This window comes from Manacus vitellinus, unplaced genomic scaffold, assembly GCF_001715985.3.
Source record: "Manacus vitellinus isolate BGI_N305 unplaced genomic scaffold, ASM171598v3 scaffold_18_pilon, whole genome shotgun sequence".
NCBI classification, from domain to species: domain Eukaryota; kingdom Metazoa; phylum Chordata; class Aves; order Passeriformes; family Pipridae; genus Manacus; species Manacus vitellinus.
Window position 1 is genome coordinate 10,168,856 of NW_021939324.1, and position 19,256 is coordinate 10,188,111.

At 39.8% G+C, this 19,256-nt stretch overlaps 1 protein-coding gene across 1 annotated transcript in view; it reads left to right on the top strand.

Moving 5' to 3' along the window:
- Positions 1–19,256, top strand: part of SV2C (synaptic vesicle glycoprotein 2C) — a 78,410-nt gene that overhangs the window by 12,621 nt on the left and 46,533 nt on the right. The window contains exon 2 of the mRNA XM_018070487.2: positions 10,025–10,205. Coding sequence (XP_017925976.1) covers positions 10,025–10,205 — 181 coding nt within the window. The remainder of the gene's footprint in view (positions 1–10,024; positions 10,206–19,256) is intronic.

Genomic DNA, 19,256 nt, shown 5'->3' on the forward strand with positions numbered 1-19,256 from the left:
GTCACTTTGGAATTCTTACTATCAGAGAACTAAGCATACAGGTTACTCAGGTGGAAGTCGCACTGCAAGACTCAAGAATCACTGCAGTGAGATAGACATTGCGCAAACTTTTATATCAATACTTTGATACCTTTCAGGTATTTAAACAGATAAATCCTATTACTGTGTTTTCTAAAAATAATTCTAATAATCCAAGTAGAACTTGACTGTTTGTAAATATATATTAAGCCAAAGAGCAAAAAGTTTCAAAACAAGATTAGGCAACTGTGCTAAAGAGTATGAAATTTCTTACTGAAGCCTGTCTGCAGCTGTCCTGAAGGTGAAAGCGGGAGGAATGGATTAGTCTGAAGAGTAGTAATAGAAAAAGAGCCTGATATGCTGTGCCATTTGGGGATTTGCATACATTGCATATAATTAGGCAAAAAGAGTCATTTAACATCTGAAGTTAAGACACAAAATGATTGCTGTGAGAAACAGCTAGCATTTAGATAAAGGAAATTCATGGCTTGAGAAGGCTTGAACTTGCAAAGACTCATGTACAATTTTAATTTCAGTTAATATGGTGGCTGTCACACACATTTGTTGGGAAGCAGTACTTATCAACTTTTTCATATGGCTGAACAACTAGTATTTTGCTTTAACCACTTAGATCTACACCTTAAAAATTTACCATTGCGTAAATATAGAGCTTGCTGTTCCACTGCTACAAGCACCATTTAGAGAAATGAAGAAATAGTTATTACAGAGGAATATTAGATTGTGGCAGTTCTTTATGTACAAATATCACAGTGGTGGTACATCTGAGGAGATGAATAGCATAATATAACAAATAAGAACTGAAGATCTAATATGCTGAATATATAGACGGTTTTAAAGACATCCAGTGACAGGATCTGTAGAAAATTTGAGTCCTGTCAATTCTGGAGTTATTATAGCTTTCTTATATTTGTTGTCTTAATGGAAAAGTATTTGCTTTAATTACCTCCTGTTACAAACAGTTAATTGGAGGTTATGGTCAACGGTTGCTGCATGGGTTGCGATTATTTTCAAAGTCTTTTCTGATCAAAGAAACTATTAATGGATTATAATTAAGTATAGGTCTGAAAGATTATCATCTTTGAAGTCCAAATATACTGTTTATCAGTGTTAAAATAAAGACAAATCTGGATATTCTTATTCTTACGTTCAGTATGCTACTTATAAGCATTGGAGTCCTTCACTATGGATTGTTATATTCTAAACAATAGCGTATGGGAAGATCCTAATACAAGTAAATAAAACACTGATTACAATACAATTCTTATGAAAGGTGTTTTTCTCCTCATGGAGCTGGCTTAGGACCACGTTTATAATCATGTTTTCCAAAATATAAGCAGTATTTTAATCTTATTTTTAAAATATTTTTTGTAATGAGATTACTCTTTTCAGCTGTATGAAATACATTTCTCATTCAGACAAATGACCTGAACAATGCAACAAGTAAAAAACCACTTCATGCTATTTGCGCTAACGCAAAAAAACCACCACCAAAAAAAATTCCACAGCCTCTGAGTCTCTTTGTTGCAAGGAAGCCTGACTTTACTTTCATTGCAGTATTTTTTCCTGGTGAAGTATACTTACAAACTAATTTCTTAGAAGGTTATGTCATCATTTAGATACCAGGCTGTGAATTACAAGAGATATCAGCAAGTAATGAAGTTAGGCAGCACAAAGAGTAAAACACTGTTTAACTGAACCTCAGTGACTGATCATGGATGTAATGTTATGTTATTGTTTAGGTTGTCCATAACTAGCATTTTAATACTTAATAACTTCTTGGTCAACTGCTTTGTAAGGCTAAACTACTGCTAGCAGTCTGAAAGATGCTGTGTGCACATCCATTTAAAAAATACTCAACCACCTAGTAGCCTAAGTGTGTGCATAGTGGAAAACAATTCCAAACTCACATTCCCTCATCTGAAGAGGATGCAAGCATACATTCTGTACATGTGTGCAATGGGGCAAAATTGGTGAAGTATGTAGAATTTCTGCTGTGGAGAGAAAATACAGGTTGTTAAAACCTTGCAAAAGAACAATAGAAGAGAATATCTTAGCATGGCATAAGTTTCTTTTCAGCTGCCATTTGCAGTGCTCTTCCATTCTCAGTGCTTTTCCATCAGTTAACACAGTTTTAGGTTACACGAGATTTTACCTTGTGGAAAAAATCAAAGACATATGTTACAGATATCATTAGAAGTCTTTGTATTTTGAAATAAATTTTAATTTTTAAGAGTATGTTCTAGCATCAGGCTGGATGTCAAATCAGTGTGTCTCTTGTGCTGAATTAGCTAATTTCTTTAGAGGCACAAGTGTGCTGTACCAAAAAGAAAAAAGAAAAGCAGCCAGTCTTGTGTTCAGTAGTAGCTGCTCAGAAAGGGAGTACTACCTTCAGGATGACACGTTAGGTGGAAATCTAGATACATATACTTACACCCATACAATAAATTTTTTTTGTGATCAGTGTTTAAAGACAAATAGAAAAGGGAGCAAGGTCTGACCAACAACAGGGTATTTAATTTTTATATATGTGAATTTATGCAAAATATAATATGTGATTTATGAAAGGTGTACAAAAAATTTAGTGTTATTCTCAAGAGATTTATGTTCTGACCAGTGGAAAGCATAGTAAACAAGAGCTGCAAAGGTTGGAAAGGACGGGCTTATGATAATTTAATGATAATAAAGCGATAATCTGATCTCATTGGTTATTTGCATTTGTTGTGTGGTTGTTCAGGCCGGAAGCCCCGCACTGTGCATGCGCAGCCCCGGGCTTGCCCGGAATCCCTGTGCCACGCACGCGGAGCCCTGGGTGTGGTACAGCCCCTGGGCGCGGCCGTGGCGGGAGAAAGGAGAGAGAGGGGGAGCCTTGCCAGCAGGTACTGCACCCCAGTGGAAGAGGAGAGGGGAGCTTTGGAGCACTCAGAGGTTTGCTGTTCCAGGTTTGGGGAAGCGGGGGGAAGGAGAGGGGAAGGGTGTCGAGTGGGCCGAGGGGGTCCTCCGACTGGCGGGAGGGAAAGTGGGACAATCCTGTATGAAATGTCGCAGGTGAGCAGTGCACCTGAAGATACGTGGTAACACAGTGGGGGAAGGATAAGGTCAGGGTGGATGGTGGGGCCTTGAAAGGCACCCCAGCCTTGGATGGGTACAGGGGCCAGAACGGTTGGTTTGTTTGTTTGTCTGCCTGTTTTTGGTTCACCTGCGGCTACTGCCCAGGTTCGGCATGTTCTAGATATATTTGCTTTGCTCTGTTACATCCTGAAAAGGTGGACAGGACAAAGGGTTGTTCCTGGGTATTTCCTTGAGACTGTATATAGATAGGTGATAGTAAAGTAGGAAATGACAGACTTGCCCAAATCGTTCTAATAGGAACGTAGCCTGTGTACCCCTATGTTGTTGCGAGCTATGCTGGCGATGGTACATGCCTTCAGTAGGGTCGCCCATGCCAGACAGGTCAAAACCATAGGGCCAGATACAATACATTCTTGGGCAGGATGAGCTCGTTAGCCTTCTGGCAGTCATCCTAGGAGGACAACTCTCATCCCAAACCTGGGCAGATGGAGTTCGCTTAGCCCTGTAACACCATCCATCTAAGAGAGGGACCTAGAAAAGGTGGCCTAAACAAAGCTCATCTCCACCTTCACCCGGTTGGTTAACCACAGGCCAACGGGCGTCTTCTTCCAATGCAGTTGCACAAAGATCAAGAGACAAAAGCATACACCTGCCTTCAAAGGTGTACCTAAATTAACTCTAGCATGTTGGAATATCAGAACCATGCTCGATTCTGTGGATAGTGGACATCCTGAGTACTGTTCTGCCCTAATTGCCCATGAGCTGACTCGTCTCAACATCGACATTGCCGCTCTCAGTGAAGTTCGCCTTCAAGAGGAAGGCAGCCTCAGAGAACATGGTGCTAGTTACACACTCTTTTGGTCAGGTAAACCCAGAACTGAAAAACATCTCTCAGGAGTCGGCTTCATGATCAAAAACTCTATTGTTCCTAAACTCAAAAATCTGCCGACAGGTCACTCTGACCGCATTATCTCCCTACGCCTTCCACTCCACAACAAGCAACACGTTGTGGTCTTTAGTATATATGCCCCAACTCTCCAAGCTGACCCTGCTGAAAAAGATAAATTTTATGCTGACCTGCGTCGCCTTACCCAAAAGGTGCCTGCAGATGATAAGATCATTATCCTTGGTGATTTCAACGCCAGAGTAGGTAAGAATTTTGAAGCCTGGAAAGGAATATTAGGCAAGCATGGTGTTGGAAACTGCAACAATAATGGTCGACTTCTGCTAGAATTCTGTGCGGAGCAACAGCTCACCATCACTATCTTTCAGCAGAAAAATAGTCTGAAGACAACCTGGATGCACCCCAGATCTAAGCATTGGCACCTCATTGATTATGTCTTGGTGCAACGGAGAGATGTCCACAATGTCCACCATACCTGTGTGATGCCCAGTGCAGAATGCCAAACAGACCATCGGCTTTTGCACTGTAAACTCAATTTCAATCTCAAATTCAAACCTAAAAGGGGCAGTATCCCAAGGAGAAGACTCCAAGTTAATGATCTCCAATCACCCACAGTAAGAGACAGATTCCAGGCAAACCTTCAAACTAGGCTCAAAAACCATTCCACAAATTCTGCAGATTCCTCTCCTGAAACAATTTGGCACCATATTAAAAACCGCATCCTGCAATCCTCTGAAGAATCCTTAGGGTTCTCCCTCAAGAAGAACAAGGACTGGTTTGATGAAAACAATCAAGAGATCCAGGAATTGTTGAGGAAGAAGAGAACCACCCACCAAGCACACCTTGCACTGCCAGTGTGGTTTCAGAGCCAACAGGAGCACTAGAGACGTGGTATTTGTTCTCAGACAACTGCAAGAGAAGTGTAGGGAACAGAACAAAGGTCTCTATGTAACCTTTGTTGACCTCACCAAGGCTTTTGATACTGTGAGCAGAAAAGGTCTATGGGAGATTTTGGAACGTTTAGGTTGTCCCCCCAAGTTCCTTAAAATGATCATCTCGCTCCATGAGGATCAGCATGGCCAAGTCAGATATGGCAATGCACTTTCTGAGCCCTTTCTAATAACTAATGGTGTGAAACAAGTCTGCATTCTATCACCAACCCTATTCACAGTCTTTTTCAGTGTGATGCTCCAAAGGGCCACAGCAGACCTCGATGATCAGGACGGTATCTACATCCGATACTGTACTGATGGAAGCCTTTTCAACCTAAGGCGACTGAAGGCCCACACCAAGACCTTAAATCATCTTGTCCGGGAGCTGCTTTATGCTGATGACGCCACCCTTGTTGCCCACACAGAAGTAGCTCTGCAGTGTTTAACATCCTGCTTTGCAGACGCTGCTGAGCTCTTTTGGCTGGAAGTCAGTTTAAAGAAGACAGAAGTTCTCCATCAACCAGCACCTCAGGAAGTCTTCCTTCATCCCCATATCAACATTGGTGAATCAGAGCTCAAATCAGTCCAGCAGTTTAATTACCTAGGTAGCCTCATCTCCTCGGATGGTAAGATTGATGGAGGGATAGACAATAGGTTAGCAAAGGCATATAGTGCTTTTGGAAAGCTTCATAAAAGAGTTTGGCAAAATAAACACCTGAAGAAAAGCACCAAGATCAGTGTTGACAGAGCCATTGTGCTGTCTACTCTCTTATACGGATCTGAATCATGGGTCATCTACCACCACCACCTGTGACTCCTAGAATGCTTCCATCAATGCTGTCTCCGCACAATCCTGAACATCCACTGGTCAGATTATGTGACCAATACATCTGTTCTAGAACAAGCAGGAGTCACAAGTATTGAGGCCATGTTGCTGAGAACACAGCTGCATTGGGCAGTGCACGTCTCAAGGGCACCTCTCAAGGATGAAGGACCACCACCTCCCTAAGATCCTGCTTTATGGTGAACTTGCCACCAGCTGCTGCAAGAGAGGAGCCCGAAAGAGAAGATACAAGGACTCCCTGAAACAACATCTCAGCCTTGACCATATTGATCACCATAACTGGTCTACTCTGGCCTCCAATCGGGAGGCCTGCAGACACACCATCTATAACACTGCTGATGCTTTTGAGAAAGCACGCAGGATCACCCTTGAGAAGAAAAGACAACACAGAAAGAATCGTGCCTTGCAGAATACACCATCTAAGGAGTCTTTCTGCTGTGCCTTTTGCGACTGATCATGCCTATCTCGTATTGGCCTTTTTAGCCACCAATGTGCTTGCAACAAACCTGGGCAGAGCCCTTCCCAAATTTTCATTCATGAAGCCCAACCATGATGTGGTTGTTCAGCTGTTTTAACTGTTCGTAGTTCTCCTTTGCGTTTGTCGCTTTTATGACTTCTTGTGAATATTGCTGCAGGGGAAAAAGGTCTTAAGGAATGACTTGAAACGGGGCTTCCTTTACAGGCTGCAGACAGGGTTTAAACTAGAATTTACAGGGGAGGGGAACCTCAATCTATTCCACTCCTAACAATTTGATACCGGTGCTAACAAGAGATGCCCAGAGTTTGGAAAAGGTTCAGAAGCCATCAGGTTTAGATAAGGAAGAAATTCTTCACTATGAGTGTAGTGAGGCACTGGAAGAGGTTGACCAGAGAGGTTGTGGATCCCCCATCCCTGGGAATGTTCAAGGCCAGGTTGGATGGGACTCTGAGCAATCTGGTCTTATGGAAGTTACCTTTGCCCATGATGGGGATGTTGGAACACGATGAGCTTTATGGTCCCTTCCAACTCAAACCATTCTATGATTCTATGATGTTCTGTATAAAGAAAGACAGAAAATACGAAAAAGAAAAAAGGCAGGAAAAAGCATTGAAATAAGTGTCATTGGTAGCTACAGTAGGTTCAGGATGGAAGAGATACAGATCTTTGGTCAGGGAGATGGATTGCGCAGGGTCTGCAAGGGAATTAGAAAAAAATTCAAAGTTAATATAATGGGAAAGAATAAGTTAATGCTGCAGCTCAGAGAGCAGCCTATTTATAGCAGTTTATTGACAGGATGAGAATATTATTTTTAGCAACATCTTTTGAATGCTCTTTAGGAGAATTACACCAACGTAAGAGTCCAAAGCACAGTAAAATGACCAAAGGATTTGTCATCTAAAAGGAAGGTTAATGTTTTTAAACTCTCAAGACTTGGAAACATTTTTCTTTCATCATTCATAGTGTTTTGATATTTCTGTGCGTTGCAAGGAAAGAAATTACTTGGTAAAATTTAGATTATTTGCATAAAAATATTTCAAAGTTATGTATATTGTCCTAGTCAGAACAGCTGAGACCAGTTCATCATTATGGGTGTAACCCAAAACTGTATTCTATAGCCTTCCATACCATTTCCCAGAAACTGTTATCAATGAACCATTTACACCCTCTGCCCATAGAGCCTGACTCCTCAGGCTATAAACTGGGTGTTAAGAGGCCTGTGAGATTAGGAGGGTGCTCTTGTCCTCACACCCATTGGGGAACCCCCTGCCCTGAGGGAGGTACTGGGCATTCCTGTCTGAACTGGAGGATATATAATCTTGGAGTCTTGGGACTTTTTTAACCACTTGTGGGATCCAGAGGAAGACTGCAGATCACCACTCTCAACCAGACTGCAGACCACCACTCTCGACCGGACTGCAATCACCACTTTTGGCCAGACTGCAACAGCACTCTCACCAACTGGTTTTTTCCCCCTCTCCCTTTACTTTGGACTCAGGGGGCCCAACAAACACCACTGTGTTCATACCCCAGGGTGCTGAGTTATACATTTGGGTTTTGTGGGTTAAAACCAATTGTTTGTCTGTATAATCGTACTTATTGTATTATTTTATTAAATTGTTATTCTGACTTATAATCTCTCTTTTGGATTGAGTTCATTTTCCCCTGCTGGTTTACCTTTAAACCAATACAATATAAAGACATATTTGATTGGCTTTCTCTATTTCTTATATTAGAGTGATGATTGAAAAAGCCCAGTGACATTTATATATGAAAGAATATAAGGAATTTCACTTAAAGAGTAAAAATCAACCATTTTCTTTGCTTTTTTGAAATTGGTCTGCTGGCAATGCAGCTGTTTAACTATATTTTTTTTTATGTTCTTTGAACTGCTACTGACAACAGGATCTTGTGGGATGGAGTTTCCAAACTGCTAAAAAGCAGTGATCCACCTGCAGCATGGTACAGTAACCTTGACCTCAGGAGGGATTTTAAAGCAGTTGAGTGAATATGCTACCTGAGTCATCAGTCTTTTTCTTTTTAGGACTAGTAAATGCATGAGCTGTGTGCATTCTCATGAAAATCTCAACTAGTGAAATAAAAATTTCTGATCAGAATGGAGGAACTACTTGATAAATGTCTGCTCCTAAATGCCTCTAAAACAAAAAAATTATTGTAATATCTGTGTCCTTCTTGGGCTAAGAGAAAAGTAAACAGAGATGTCTTAGTAATTCTGCAGATTTTGGATTTACCCACATTCTCATCAGCATTCTTTGGTGAAAGACTGAGAACCCAGCAACACCCAGAAAATGTCCATTGACAAAAGTTATTTTGAGAAGAGACTTAGCTGTTGTTCTTAAGGAGTTTGCTGCTTTCGCAATTCTCTTGTGATGAGCAGCAATGGATCTGTTATCCTGTGCTGAGATTAGATGGAGTTTTGAACAATCTGGTCCAGTGGAAGGTGTCTTTACCCATGGGAGAGGAATTGAAACTGGATGATCTCTGAGAAGCCTTTTAACCTAAGCAATTTTATGATTCTATGATCTTGCTAATATACATTTAACACGTGTGTTTTATGAAATAGTTTTAAATTATGTCTCATAAGGAGCAGTGAAAACTACTTGTACAAAACACAAGGGGAAACAGGGACAATTTGGGGTGCATGAGGCTTCGCAGATGCCAGCACTTCAGATGTTATCATCTGGAATTCCAAGCATGGAAATACTGATGATTAACCTCTACATTAATAAGTCTTTAACCAAGTCCAGGTATTTAAATGTTTTATTTCAGCTTCCTTTCCCATCCAACCACCTTCTTCAGGGCAGAGCTGATTCTTTGGAAGGCCAGAATTTTAGACAACAGCAATTAAAGTTCAGCAGAGATGCTGGAGAATTTGTCCATTCTTGAGACTTATCAAAAAGAGACACAAAGCAAGGATTACTAGTATTTTAAGTGCTTCCAGCACCTTTATAGTTAATGTCTGCTCTCTAGTAGATGTATAAGATGGTAGCAATATGCTAGGTGTATAAAACCCAACCTGGGAAGTTCAATAAGAAAGTAGACAAAAAAAGAATTACATATATCAAACAAATTTGATGGTGCTATCGAAAATTTGGCAATTGTTTTTTCCTTCTGACAGCCTGCTCAATGTGTTGTGTATCTTTGTCGAGTGTTCCACTGGGAGTTTGTCCTTGAAAAGGAAATAATGTACAATATGCTATAATGTGAATGGTCAAAATGTTAAATATTTCAAGAAAGTACTTCATGTGGAAAACATCATTAATGTTAAAAAAAAATCTCAAAATTATTTTTACATATGTCATTTTAATATATATAGCTAAACTGTAATGTACTTGTTCAGAATTCTTTGGGGGGAAAACACAAAAGAAAAACCCAAAATAATGAATCAAGAACAGTAGAGTGCTTTTGCTTATAAAGGACATCGCCTTTTTAAATAAAGTAATACCCTGAAGAAGGACTGAGAAAAAGACTGTCAAGCTGGACGTTTTCAGTTCTGTAGATCTCAAGTGGAAAGTGTGTGTTTCACAATCATCTTTCTTTAGATTTAGACATGTTACTCCTAATGATTAATCTCCTACAAGACTACTTATTTTCTGGAATTTCTATGCAGTGAGAAAGGATAAAATAATTTGTATACTATTTTTTTCATAAATATAGAAGATTAACTGGTTTTGGTGTCATCAATTGTGGTCAAGTTATGATGCTCACAAAATAATATCTTTTTTTGTGTATTACAGGTAGCATAGTGTACCTTGGGATGATGGTGGGGGCATTCTTCTGGGGAGGCTTGGCAGACAAGGTGGGAAGGAGACAGTCACTCCTGATATGTATGTCTGTCAATGGATTCTTTGCCTTCCTTTCATCATTTGTCCAGGGCTATGGCTTCTTCCTCTTCTGTCGCTTGTTTTCTGGATTTGGGTAAGCTACTCTGGTTTTGTTCATTTCCACAATTCCAAATGTTAATAAAACTTTCCTGTTTGCAAATGTATTTAATGTATAAATACAGTCTGTGTCAGGGGTGAGAGAATTAAACAACTACTGTGTTGCTACTACACTGCTAAATCACAACTGGAAGGGGAAGAATAATGATTTTAGGGGAAAGACACAGACTGAAAACTGTGAGATTAGGTTTGTTCTTTTTTGCAAAGGATTTGCTTTGTATATTTGATCAACTTGCTTAACTCTTTTATGCCTCAGCTTCTCTACATACAGTATCTTTTTCAGTCAGCAAAATAATACCCTTCCCACAGGTGTACTCTATGATCCAGACAAAGTCCAGAAGCTTATTGTAATATCGCTCACCCTTCTTAATTCACTGGGACAGTACCTTGTGCTACTAAGCTTTGCCTTTTGGCTGACAGTTTTGTGACACTGTTGCCTTTCGCCTAGATTGTCCCTATTGGGACATACAGCAAAATAGGTATTTTCTGTGCCTCATAACAAACTTACCTGCAGGGTCTCCTCCTTGCTTTTACAGTAATGATCAGTGTCTGTAGCTCTCCTTGTGATAGATGTACATCTTGAGTTGGGAATTGTGTTCTATTGTGTACACAGCTTATGATTAATGCTTTGAAGGAGCATGCCCTTCGTATCTGTATCCTGTATCTCTTTGTGTGTCCCCACTCTGTCCAAAGTTCTCCTATGCCATCTTTGAGAGCTACATGAACAGGTCATAGATAATTTATCACCATGTACTACATTTTAAATGGACCCTCCAAACCAAAACCAAAACCAGCCACAACAAAAAAGACAGGATGACCTGCAGAGTCATTCCTCATAGCAGTTACTGCAGAGAAAGATGCATGGCTGGCTCACATTCGCTGTGTTATTCGAAGGTTGGATTTTTCCTCAGAATAATCTCCTTCAGCTGATATCAGAGCTGCAGGAGGTTTCTAGAAAAGAGAAAAAGCCACTGGGTTTCTAGAAAAGAATCTGTTCCTCATTACCTCAAGATGAGAGAAGGCACATCTTAATGAGATGTTTCTCCTTTTCCAGTCAATGGGAACTTCACCAGACTGTCACAATTTCTCAAGTATGGTGGATAGTGGCTTAGAAACTTCATCTTCCAGTTCCCTCATGACCCACCGATGTTTCTCATCAGGTCCCATCAACTTGTGCACCTTCAGGTTTCTTAGATGTTCCCTAATCTGATCTTCTCCTACAGTGCAATGTTGTCATTCTCCCAGCCCCTGCCTTGTCTTCTGCAACCAGTGTGGCTGGAGCACTCAGTGATGAAGACTGAGGCAAAAAAACAGCCCTCATTTTTCCTAGTCTTCCTTTTCTTAATAACGTGCCACTGTGCCTTTGTTAGCAAGAGAGGAGGCTTTGCTCCAGTAATTTTGTGTGAATCAAAGAGCCCAAATATGAAATTGGAATAATTTTAAGCAAATAACTGAATGATATGTTTTAAAGGCAAAATAGTATTATTACTCAGATAGGAGAAGAGTTTTTTAAAGGGGCAGAGAGTTATCAGGACAATTTCATTAAATTAAAAATCAATAAAATATTAAGAACTATTCAAATTAAATAAAATCATTGAAGTATATAGAGTTTAAACTGGTCTGTTGGTTTCTAGATAATCAAAAAAAAAAAAAGTTAAGAAACATGAAAAAATAAACCCGGTATCTGATAGAAGATTGTACTTATTTTAAAAATACTATGAAATATTCCCTTTGTAGTCAAAATGTGTTTACAGAAGTAAACAGCCCAAGGAAAGAAAATATGCCTTCACATATTTTTTTAAAAGTTTTATTTTTTCATCTGAAAAAACCTAAAACTAGTAAAACTTTTGCAAGAAAACACAAGATATTTTGAATACAAACCAGTATAAATAATATTAAGATGTTGCTGTGTAAAGGGCATTGATATGTATGAAAGTCTGAAAGATAAACTTAAGCTAGAGAAAAGAATAAAGAAATGTTAGAAAATCTTCAAGATCATTTCCTGTTACAGAAAATAATATTATAACTGTGATTCTTCCATTGATTAATCCAAAATCAAAACTGAAAAGGAAATTGAATCCAAAAGCCTGATAAAGGTCTAGGAGGGTTTTAGACCTGTTTTCCTACAAGGTAAAAAGACCTAGATGAGAAACTGTGAGCTGTATTCATCATTAGCCATTGGAGGGAGGTGCAAAGATTTTTCATGAAAACACACCTTGTTATATCTGTTGCAAATTGTCAAAGAAAGGTTTCTCTGATACAGAACATGACTCACAGCATTGCTGTTAACCTGAATGGAGCTGGAGTTGTCTATTCAACACTACTGGTGTGAAATATTCTTCTCAGCTATAGAGTTTTATCTAATTTCTATTACAAAAAAGTAATCTAAGCTATTAGTTTGTTAGTTGTGATACAGATAATTTTAGTTGCAGCCTTTTTAAGTACAACAACTCAGTTTAGGATAAAGTGATTAAAAGTGCACTACAGTGCCCTTTTGTCTTAGCCCCGCAGGTTTCATTTTGGTTGCTTTGGAATAGCCAGAGATGATACAATTTGGAAAAATGTATCATGCTTATCCAGCCCAACTGTTACTTCTAAAAGTAATCAAAGTTTCCATGCAGCAAAAAGCTAGCTGAAATAAATATCCTGAGATGAACCAGAGTTTAGAAATTTTTCAGAACAACCTCATACGTTTGCTCCTGGAAGAAACTTACTATTTTTCATGAACAAAGAAAAAAATGCTAAATAAATATGTCCTATTTTTAAACCACACATTATTCCCGGAGTCCGTATAATAAAGTCCTTTCAATTGCTGTATATCCTTTTCTGCTCCTGAAACCGCTCCCATCCTGATTCTTGCTCCTTCACACTACAGAGATTTCTTTCAATTTGCCAGAATTTCCAGACTGACCTTCAGACAGCTTTCTTCATCCTTCCTCAGACAATACCTCTAAATCTTCCTGCAGTACTCCTTCCACATAATTGGAATCTACCACAGAGTCCTTGTGTCACTGTAGTAGCACTAAAACCGTAATTCAGGTATTTTCTCAAATTATTCACACTTCTGTGGGAATCAAAAGTTAGCAATAATGGATGTAGTTTCTTGTAATTTACAATTTTGAGGTGATTGTCTGTGCAAGTCCACACACATTGCCCTTTACCACCAGTTTCGTATATTATATGTAATGGCAAGAAACTCTTAGAGGCCATGACAAGGAAGGATGTGCAAGAAGTCTATATACATAACAACTGTAAAAATGTTCCAAGAGAGATATAGACAATGTGGACACAGGACAAAATGGTTGGTCTACACAAGCAGTTGCCTTCAGGAACTTCAGATCTAGACCAACAGCCTGCCTTTATAATTGTATGTCATCAGTACTTTGTATCATGTTGTTTTTATCTTTTACCACTTCATACCCACTCGTTCCACTTCTTTTTCATGAAGCATCTTGTGTCCTCTCACCCTGAAAAGGTCATAATCTTTCTGCCTTTAATTTCTCTCCAGCATCCAGCTGTCTCCCACTCAGGGCTATCAGTGTTTTTACACTGCAAGCTAATGAATAGCTCTGCTGGTGTTTGGCTTCAAAGCTAATAGCCTATGCCAAAAGGGATATATGCTTCTCAATGAAGCCAAGGAAGCAGCTGGCAAGGTCTGAGCTTTCCAAATAGCTTAGATTCCACCCTTGCAGCTTCAGATGTGGCTAAAAGTTGACTAATCTAAACCTTGGATAGCCAGGTGAGAAATGGTCTTCCCCTTGCTTTTGAGAGAACAGGACAGTGTTCTTATGAGGAAAGGAAGATCATACAAAAGGGAGAGAAAGGCTAGACAAGGGAAATATATAAATAATATAGAGAGACGACATGACAGAAAAAAATCAAAAGAAATGTAATAGAGTCATAGAATCATTTAGTTTGGAAAGGACCTTTAAAATCACTGAGGCCAACTATCAACCCAACACTGCCAAGTCTACCATTAAACCATGTTCCTAAGCCCCTCACCTACACATCTTTTAAATCCCTCCAGAGATGGAGACTCCACACTTCCCTGGTCAGCTTGTTTCAATGTTTTGCAAATGTTTCTGTGAACAAATTTTTCCTACTATACAATCAAAACTACCCTGGCAAAAATTAAAGCTGTTTCATCTGTCCTACTGTTACTTGGAAAAGGAGACACTGATCACCACCTGCCCACAACCTCTGTTCAGGTGACTGTAGGGAGTAATAAGGTCCTGCCCTAAGCCTTCTTTTTTCCAGCCTAGACACCCCCAGCTCCTTCAGCCACTCCTCATAGTAATTGTGCTCCAGATGCTTTGCCAACTTCATTGCCTTCTCTGGACACATTTCACCACCTCAATGTCCATCTTGTAGTGAGAGGCCCAAGACCAGACACAGCACTTAAGGTGCAGTATCACCAGTGCTGAGTACAGAGAGACAATCACTATCCTGGTCCTGCTGGTCACACTATTTCTGATACAAGCCCGGATGCCACCTGGGTCTTCTTTGCCACCTGGTCACACTGTGGCTTCTGTTCAGCTGCTTTTGACCAGCACCTGTGGGGGTGTCCTTTTCTGCTGGGCAGCTTTCCAGCCACTCTTCTACCAGCCTGTGGTACTGCCTGGGGTTGTTGTGACCCAAGGGCAGGACCCAGCACTTGGTCTTGTTGAAACTTATACTGTTGGTCTCAGCCCATCAACTCAGCCTGTCCAGATCCCTCTGCAGAACCTTCTTAGACTCCAGCATGTTCCCATTCTTGCCCAGCTTTGTGTCATCTGCAAACAGACTGAGTGGGCTGGGCCTGATCCCCTGGTTGTCCTATATATGCTGTGTGATGGCACTCAGGATGATCTGCTCCGTGACCTTCCCCTGCACTGAGTTCAGGCCTGTAGTTTCCCAGATTCTCCTCCAGGCCCTTCTTTTAAATGGGTGCCATTTTTCACAACCTCCAGTTGACTGGGACCTCCCCAATTAGTCAGAACTGACAACAAATGATGGAAAGTGGCTCGGTGAGCACTTTCACCTCCCTCAGGACCCTTGGATGGATCCTATCCAGCCCCATAAACTTGAGAATGTCTAAGTGGTGTAGTGGGTCACTGACCATTTCTCCTTGGATTATGAGGGCTTTGTTCTCTTCCTTCTCTTTGTCTTACAGATCAGGAGGCTGGCTACCTGAAAACAACTGGTCTGACTATTTATGTCCCCTCATGTAATAAAGGCTGGATGTTCTCCTTGGCCTGTCTTTGTTGTTAACATATTTATAGAAACTTTTTTTTTTTTGCCTTTTACACCAGTAGGTAAATTAGTTTCTATTGAGCTTTGGCCTTTCTGATTTTCTCCCTACATAAACTTATGACATTCTTGTAGTCCTTCTGAATGGCCTGCCTGTTTTTTCGAAGGTTATAAACTCCTGGATTTTTTCTTGAGTATGACTCTCTCTGTTCAGCCAGGCTGGTCTTCTTTCCTGCTAGCTCAATTTTCAGCACATGGGAACAGCTTGCTCCTGCACCATTAGGTTTTTTTTCTTTAAGAATGTCCAGTGTTCTTGGACTCATTTGCCCATCAAGACTGCCTCCCAAGTGACTCTCTCAACCAGTTCTCCTAAAGACGTCAGTCAGCCCTCCAGAAGTCCAGGGTACCAATTCTCCTTGACACCTCTCCTTACTTCTCTGAGAATCAAAAACTGTCATTTTCTGATCACTGTGCCCCAGACAGCCTCCAACCATCCTATCACACCACCCTTCTCTGTTCAAACAACAAGTCCAGTGGCATCTGGCAACTCCTTGATGGCATCTTGACCAGCTGTGTCAGGATATTGTCTTTCACACATTCCAGCTGTCTCCTGAACTGTTTCTCTTTGCTACGATGCTTTTCCAGCAGACATCTGATAAGTTGAAGTCCCCTGCAAGAACAACAGCTAGTGATTGTGAGACTTCTCCCAGCTGCTTATAGACTATTTCATCCACTTTTTCTTCCTGGTTGGCCTAGGTGGTCTATAACAGACACCAACCATGGTATCTGTTTTTTAAGTAAAAACTTGAAAAGATGAATGAAACAGAAGAAGAAAATCTGCAAAAGAATGCATTAATAAACAATGATTTTGTGATTACCAATACTGACAGATGTGGAAGTAATTTATCTGACATATCTAGCAAATTGTTTGCAATTATTCTTTGCAGTATGCTTGAATTTGACATCATATTAGACTTGATTTTTCTTAATAGTGTGGGGCAAATTTAGGGAAAGAATTATTTACTCATCAGTTCAGCTTTTATCAGAACTGACAGTACGGTAGAGTTCAGTAAATAATCACATGAATCTTTTTTACAAGGACTCTCTTGCTATTAATAGCATACAGGCCCCTTATGTACCTGCAAGGCAACTTCTTTAGCATGCATAGTCCAAGGAAACACTTGTATTTAAACATGGATAGAATGATCAGCAAAGCTTAGTCTATAGTGTGCTGCAGTTTTCTTGGGTTTTATCCAGCAGTTCTCCAGGAGAACTTGTCAGTCTGGCTGCTCACCCTTAGATACTTTGCCAGTCTGATACTTTGGCAGTTCTGAAAGGAAAACAGTGAGACTTCTGGTAGGGGGGTATTGAACTGTTAATAGGAAGAGAGAAGAGTAGATGCAATTGAATGGAAGGACAAGGGGTGATAGGTTGTTTCCAAATCTCTGAGTCTGTGTCTTGAGGTCTATCACTTTTTAACAAATTGCAAATAACAAGGTGACAAGTTGCAAATGCAATCTCACACAGACACAATCTTTATTTTTAGTCTGGAAATTGTCCAGCTTTGAAAGAGAAGACAAGGTATTTCAGAAAAGCACCATCCTACCTTGTGCACTTAGCATTCTGTACAGGTTTGGGGTTTTTTTCTAATTATCTCTAGTCCTTGTATGCTTTTGCATGTCAAGCCCCTTTGGCTAGTGAATCTGCAAATAAAAAAAAGCTTCTATCTGAAGCCAGAGGTTCCTAAATGCCTCACGGACATGTTTTCATTACAGCTGTCACACTGTGCAGTTGCCAAAGTCTGTTGTGACAAATCATAGCTCTGAAGGTAGATTAGCAGACATTTATCATCTTTATTTGTGACAAAGAAAATGCAAATGTATCTTAGCTGATTGTTTGTTTCACTGAATCCTACCGTCCTAACTTGCATCACTTAAATCTCCTTTTGGTTTCTCCTTCCCCATAATTTTCCAGAACAAGCGTGAACTGAAAGTGTACATAAATATATAATTATGCATTCTCTCTTGCCCTGCCTACTTCTGATGGGGTTTATCATGTAAGATGAAAAATAAGTGGAAAATGTTGTAGCTGACATTTGTAATTTTTTTGACTGAAATTTATGCTATTCTCTCACATATGGAGCAATATATGCAGGAGCAAAAGGTTCTTGCTCTTTATTAGGTGTTGTTCTTCTATATATTCTCATATAGTTACAGAAAAAGCAAGGCTGAAGGCATGCATCCTGATGTTCTAGGTGCAGAGACTGACCCTTATAGTGAGAGAGTTTATTTTATGATCTTGAGCCAACCTCGACAAAGTTTTGCCTCTTGCTGCTATTGGGCTACAGAATCTGTTATTCTGGAGACACTTAATCACTCATGATCATCAACCCTGAGGTTTACATTAGTGGGTTTTTTTAATCTTTTTAAAAAATGTTCAGATTCCACACGATTTATCTGTGGAGGTGTAAAAAATGCACGTATTCACAATATGTTTGCACCTTGTAGACATTTCTTGTGACCCTTTAGGAAGTAATGCATGGACTCCCACTGTGATCTATGGATAACAAGTTTATGTCCCCTGCTTTGGCTATGATGACTGAAGAAATAACATACATGAATAAATAGCAGATGAGATGTACAAATTTCAGCTTGCTTGAAAAATTTATATTTAGGAAAGTTAAACTTCTTCCTATTTTTAGAATGAACATTCTTCTCAAGTCAACACAGTTCTCACAGGCTTTTCATCTGCACATGCAGACATATCAAGAGAGGAATATAGTTTGATGTATCAAATTATTTTCTACAAATGAGGATGAGCCATATAATTTATAAACACACTAACAGCAGACAGCCCACTGTATCAAACCAATTCATTGCCAGAAGCAGACTTGATACTGTGTCATGTGGGAAAATAGCATTTTCATTTCCCTTAAAACAGAAGATGAAGTCTTCCTACATAAAAAATTAGTAGTAATTCTGCTTTCAGTTTTATTCAGAATTCCCTCTGTGCGTGCCACCATCCATTCCACACAATGTTGGTAGGCAACAAAGAAGAAGTCTGCTTTTAAACTTACAGTACAAAAATGTTGAAAATCGGATTCTGTTCCTTCCATGGATTTTTTTTTTCCTTTTTTTATAATTAAAAGTGCGTTTTTCCTTGCAGTTATTGGGTGATATTGGGTGATATTTTTAATATGAACATTTGATAAATTAATTCATATTGTGCAATAGCTGATGAAGTATCTGAAAGATCCTCACAAGACAGTGATGGAAGATTTCAGAGATGCTCCTATCCTCCCTTGCCCAAGTCTTTGAGAGGTAGTTTATGCTTCTGCTAGCAATGTTTAGTATACCAGATACCATATTAGTTCTATAATGGAAAATGACTGTAGTACCCAGCACATATTAAAATTTTTGCAAGAGTCAGGCAGAAATTTCTTTGCTCCCTAAATGAAAGTTCTTTAGGTCCATTCAGTTTTTAAGGAGTTTTCTCATTGTTGTTTGGTGTGATTACAGTTGTAGCTGTTCCTGCTCTACCTTTCTGCTATCACCTGATCTGAATTTAGGAGCAGGTTTTAGGGAATGGAGACATGGCAACTGCAACCTTGAGATTGTCCAGCATAAGAGCAAAAGAACCGGCTTCTGCATTTGGATGCCTCCTCTCCATCTCCCTCCTCACTCCTCCCATTTCACTGTTGATTAACCTCCCTAAGATTTTCATAGCAGTTTTTTAGTCCTTGTAGTAGATTTGTGACATAGGAAGAGCTTTCTTGGTACTGGTATCCTAAAAGCTTGTA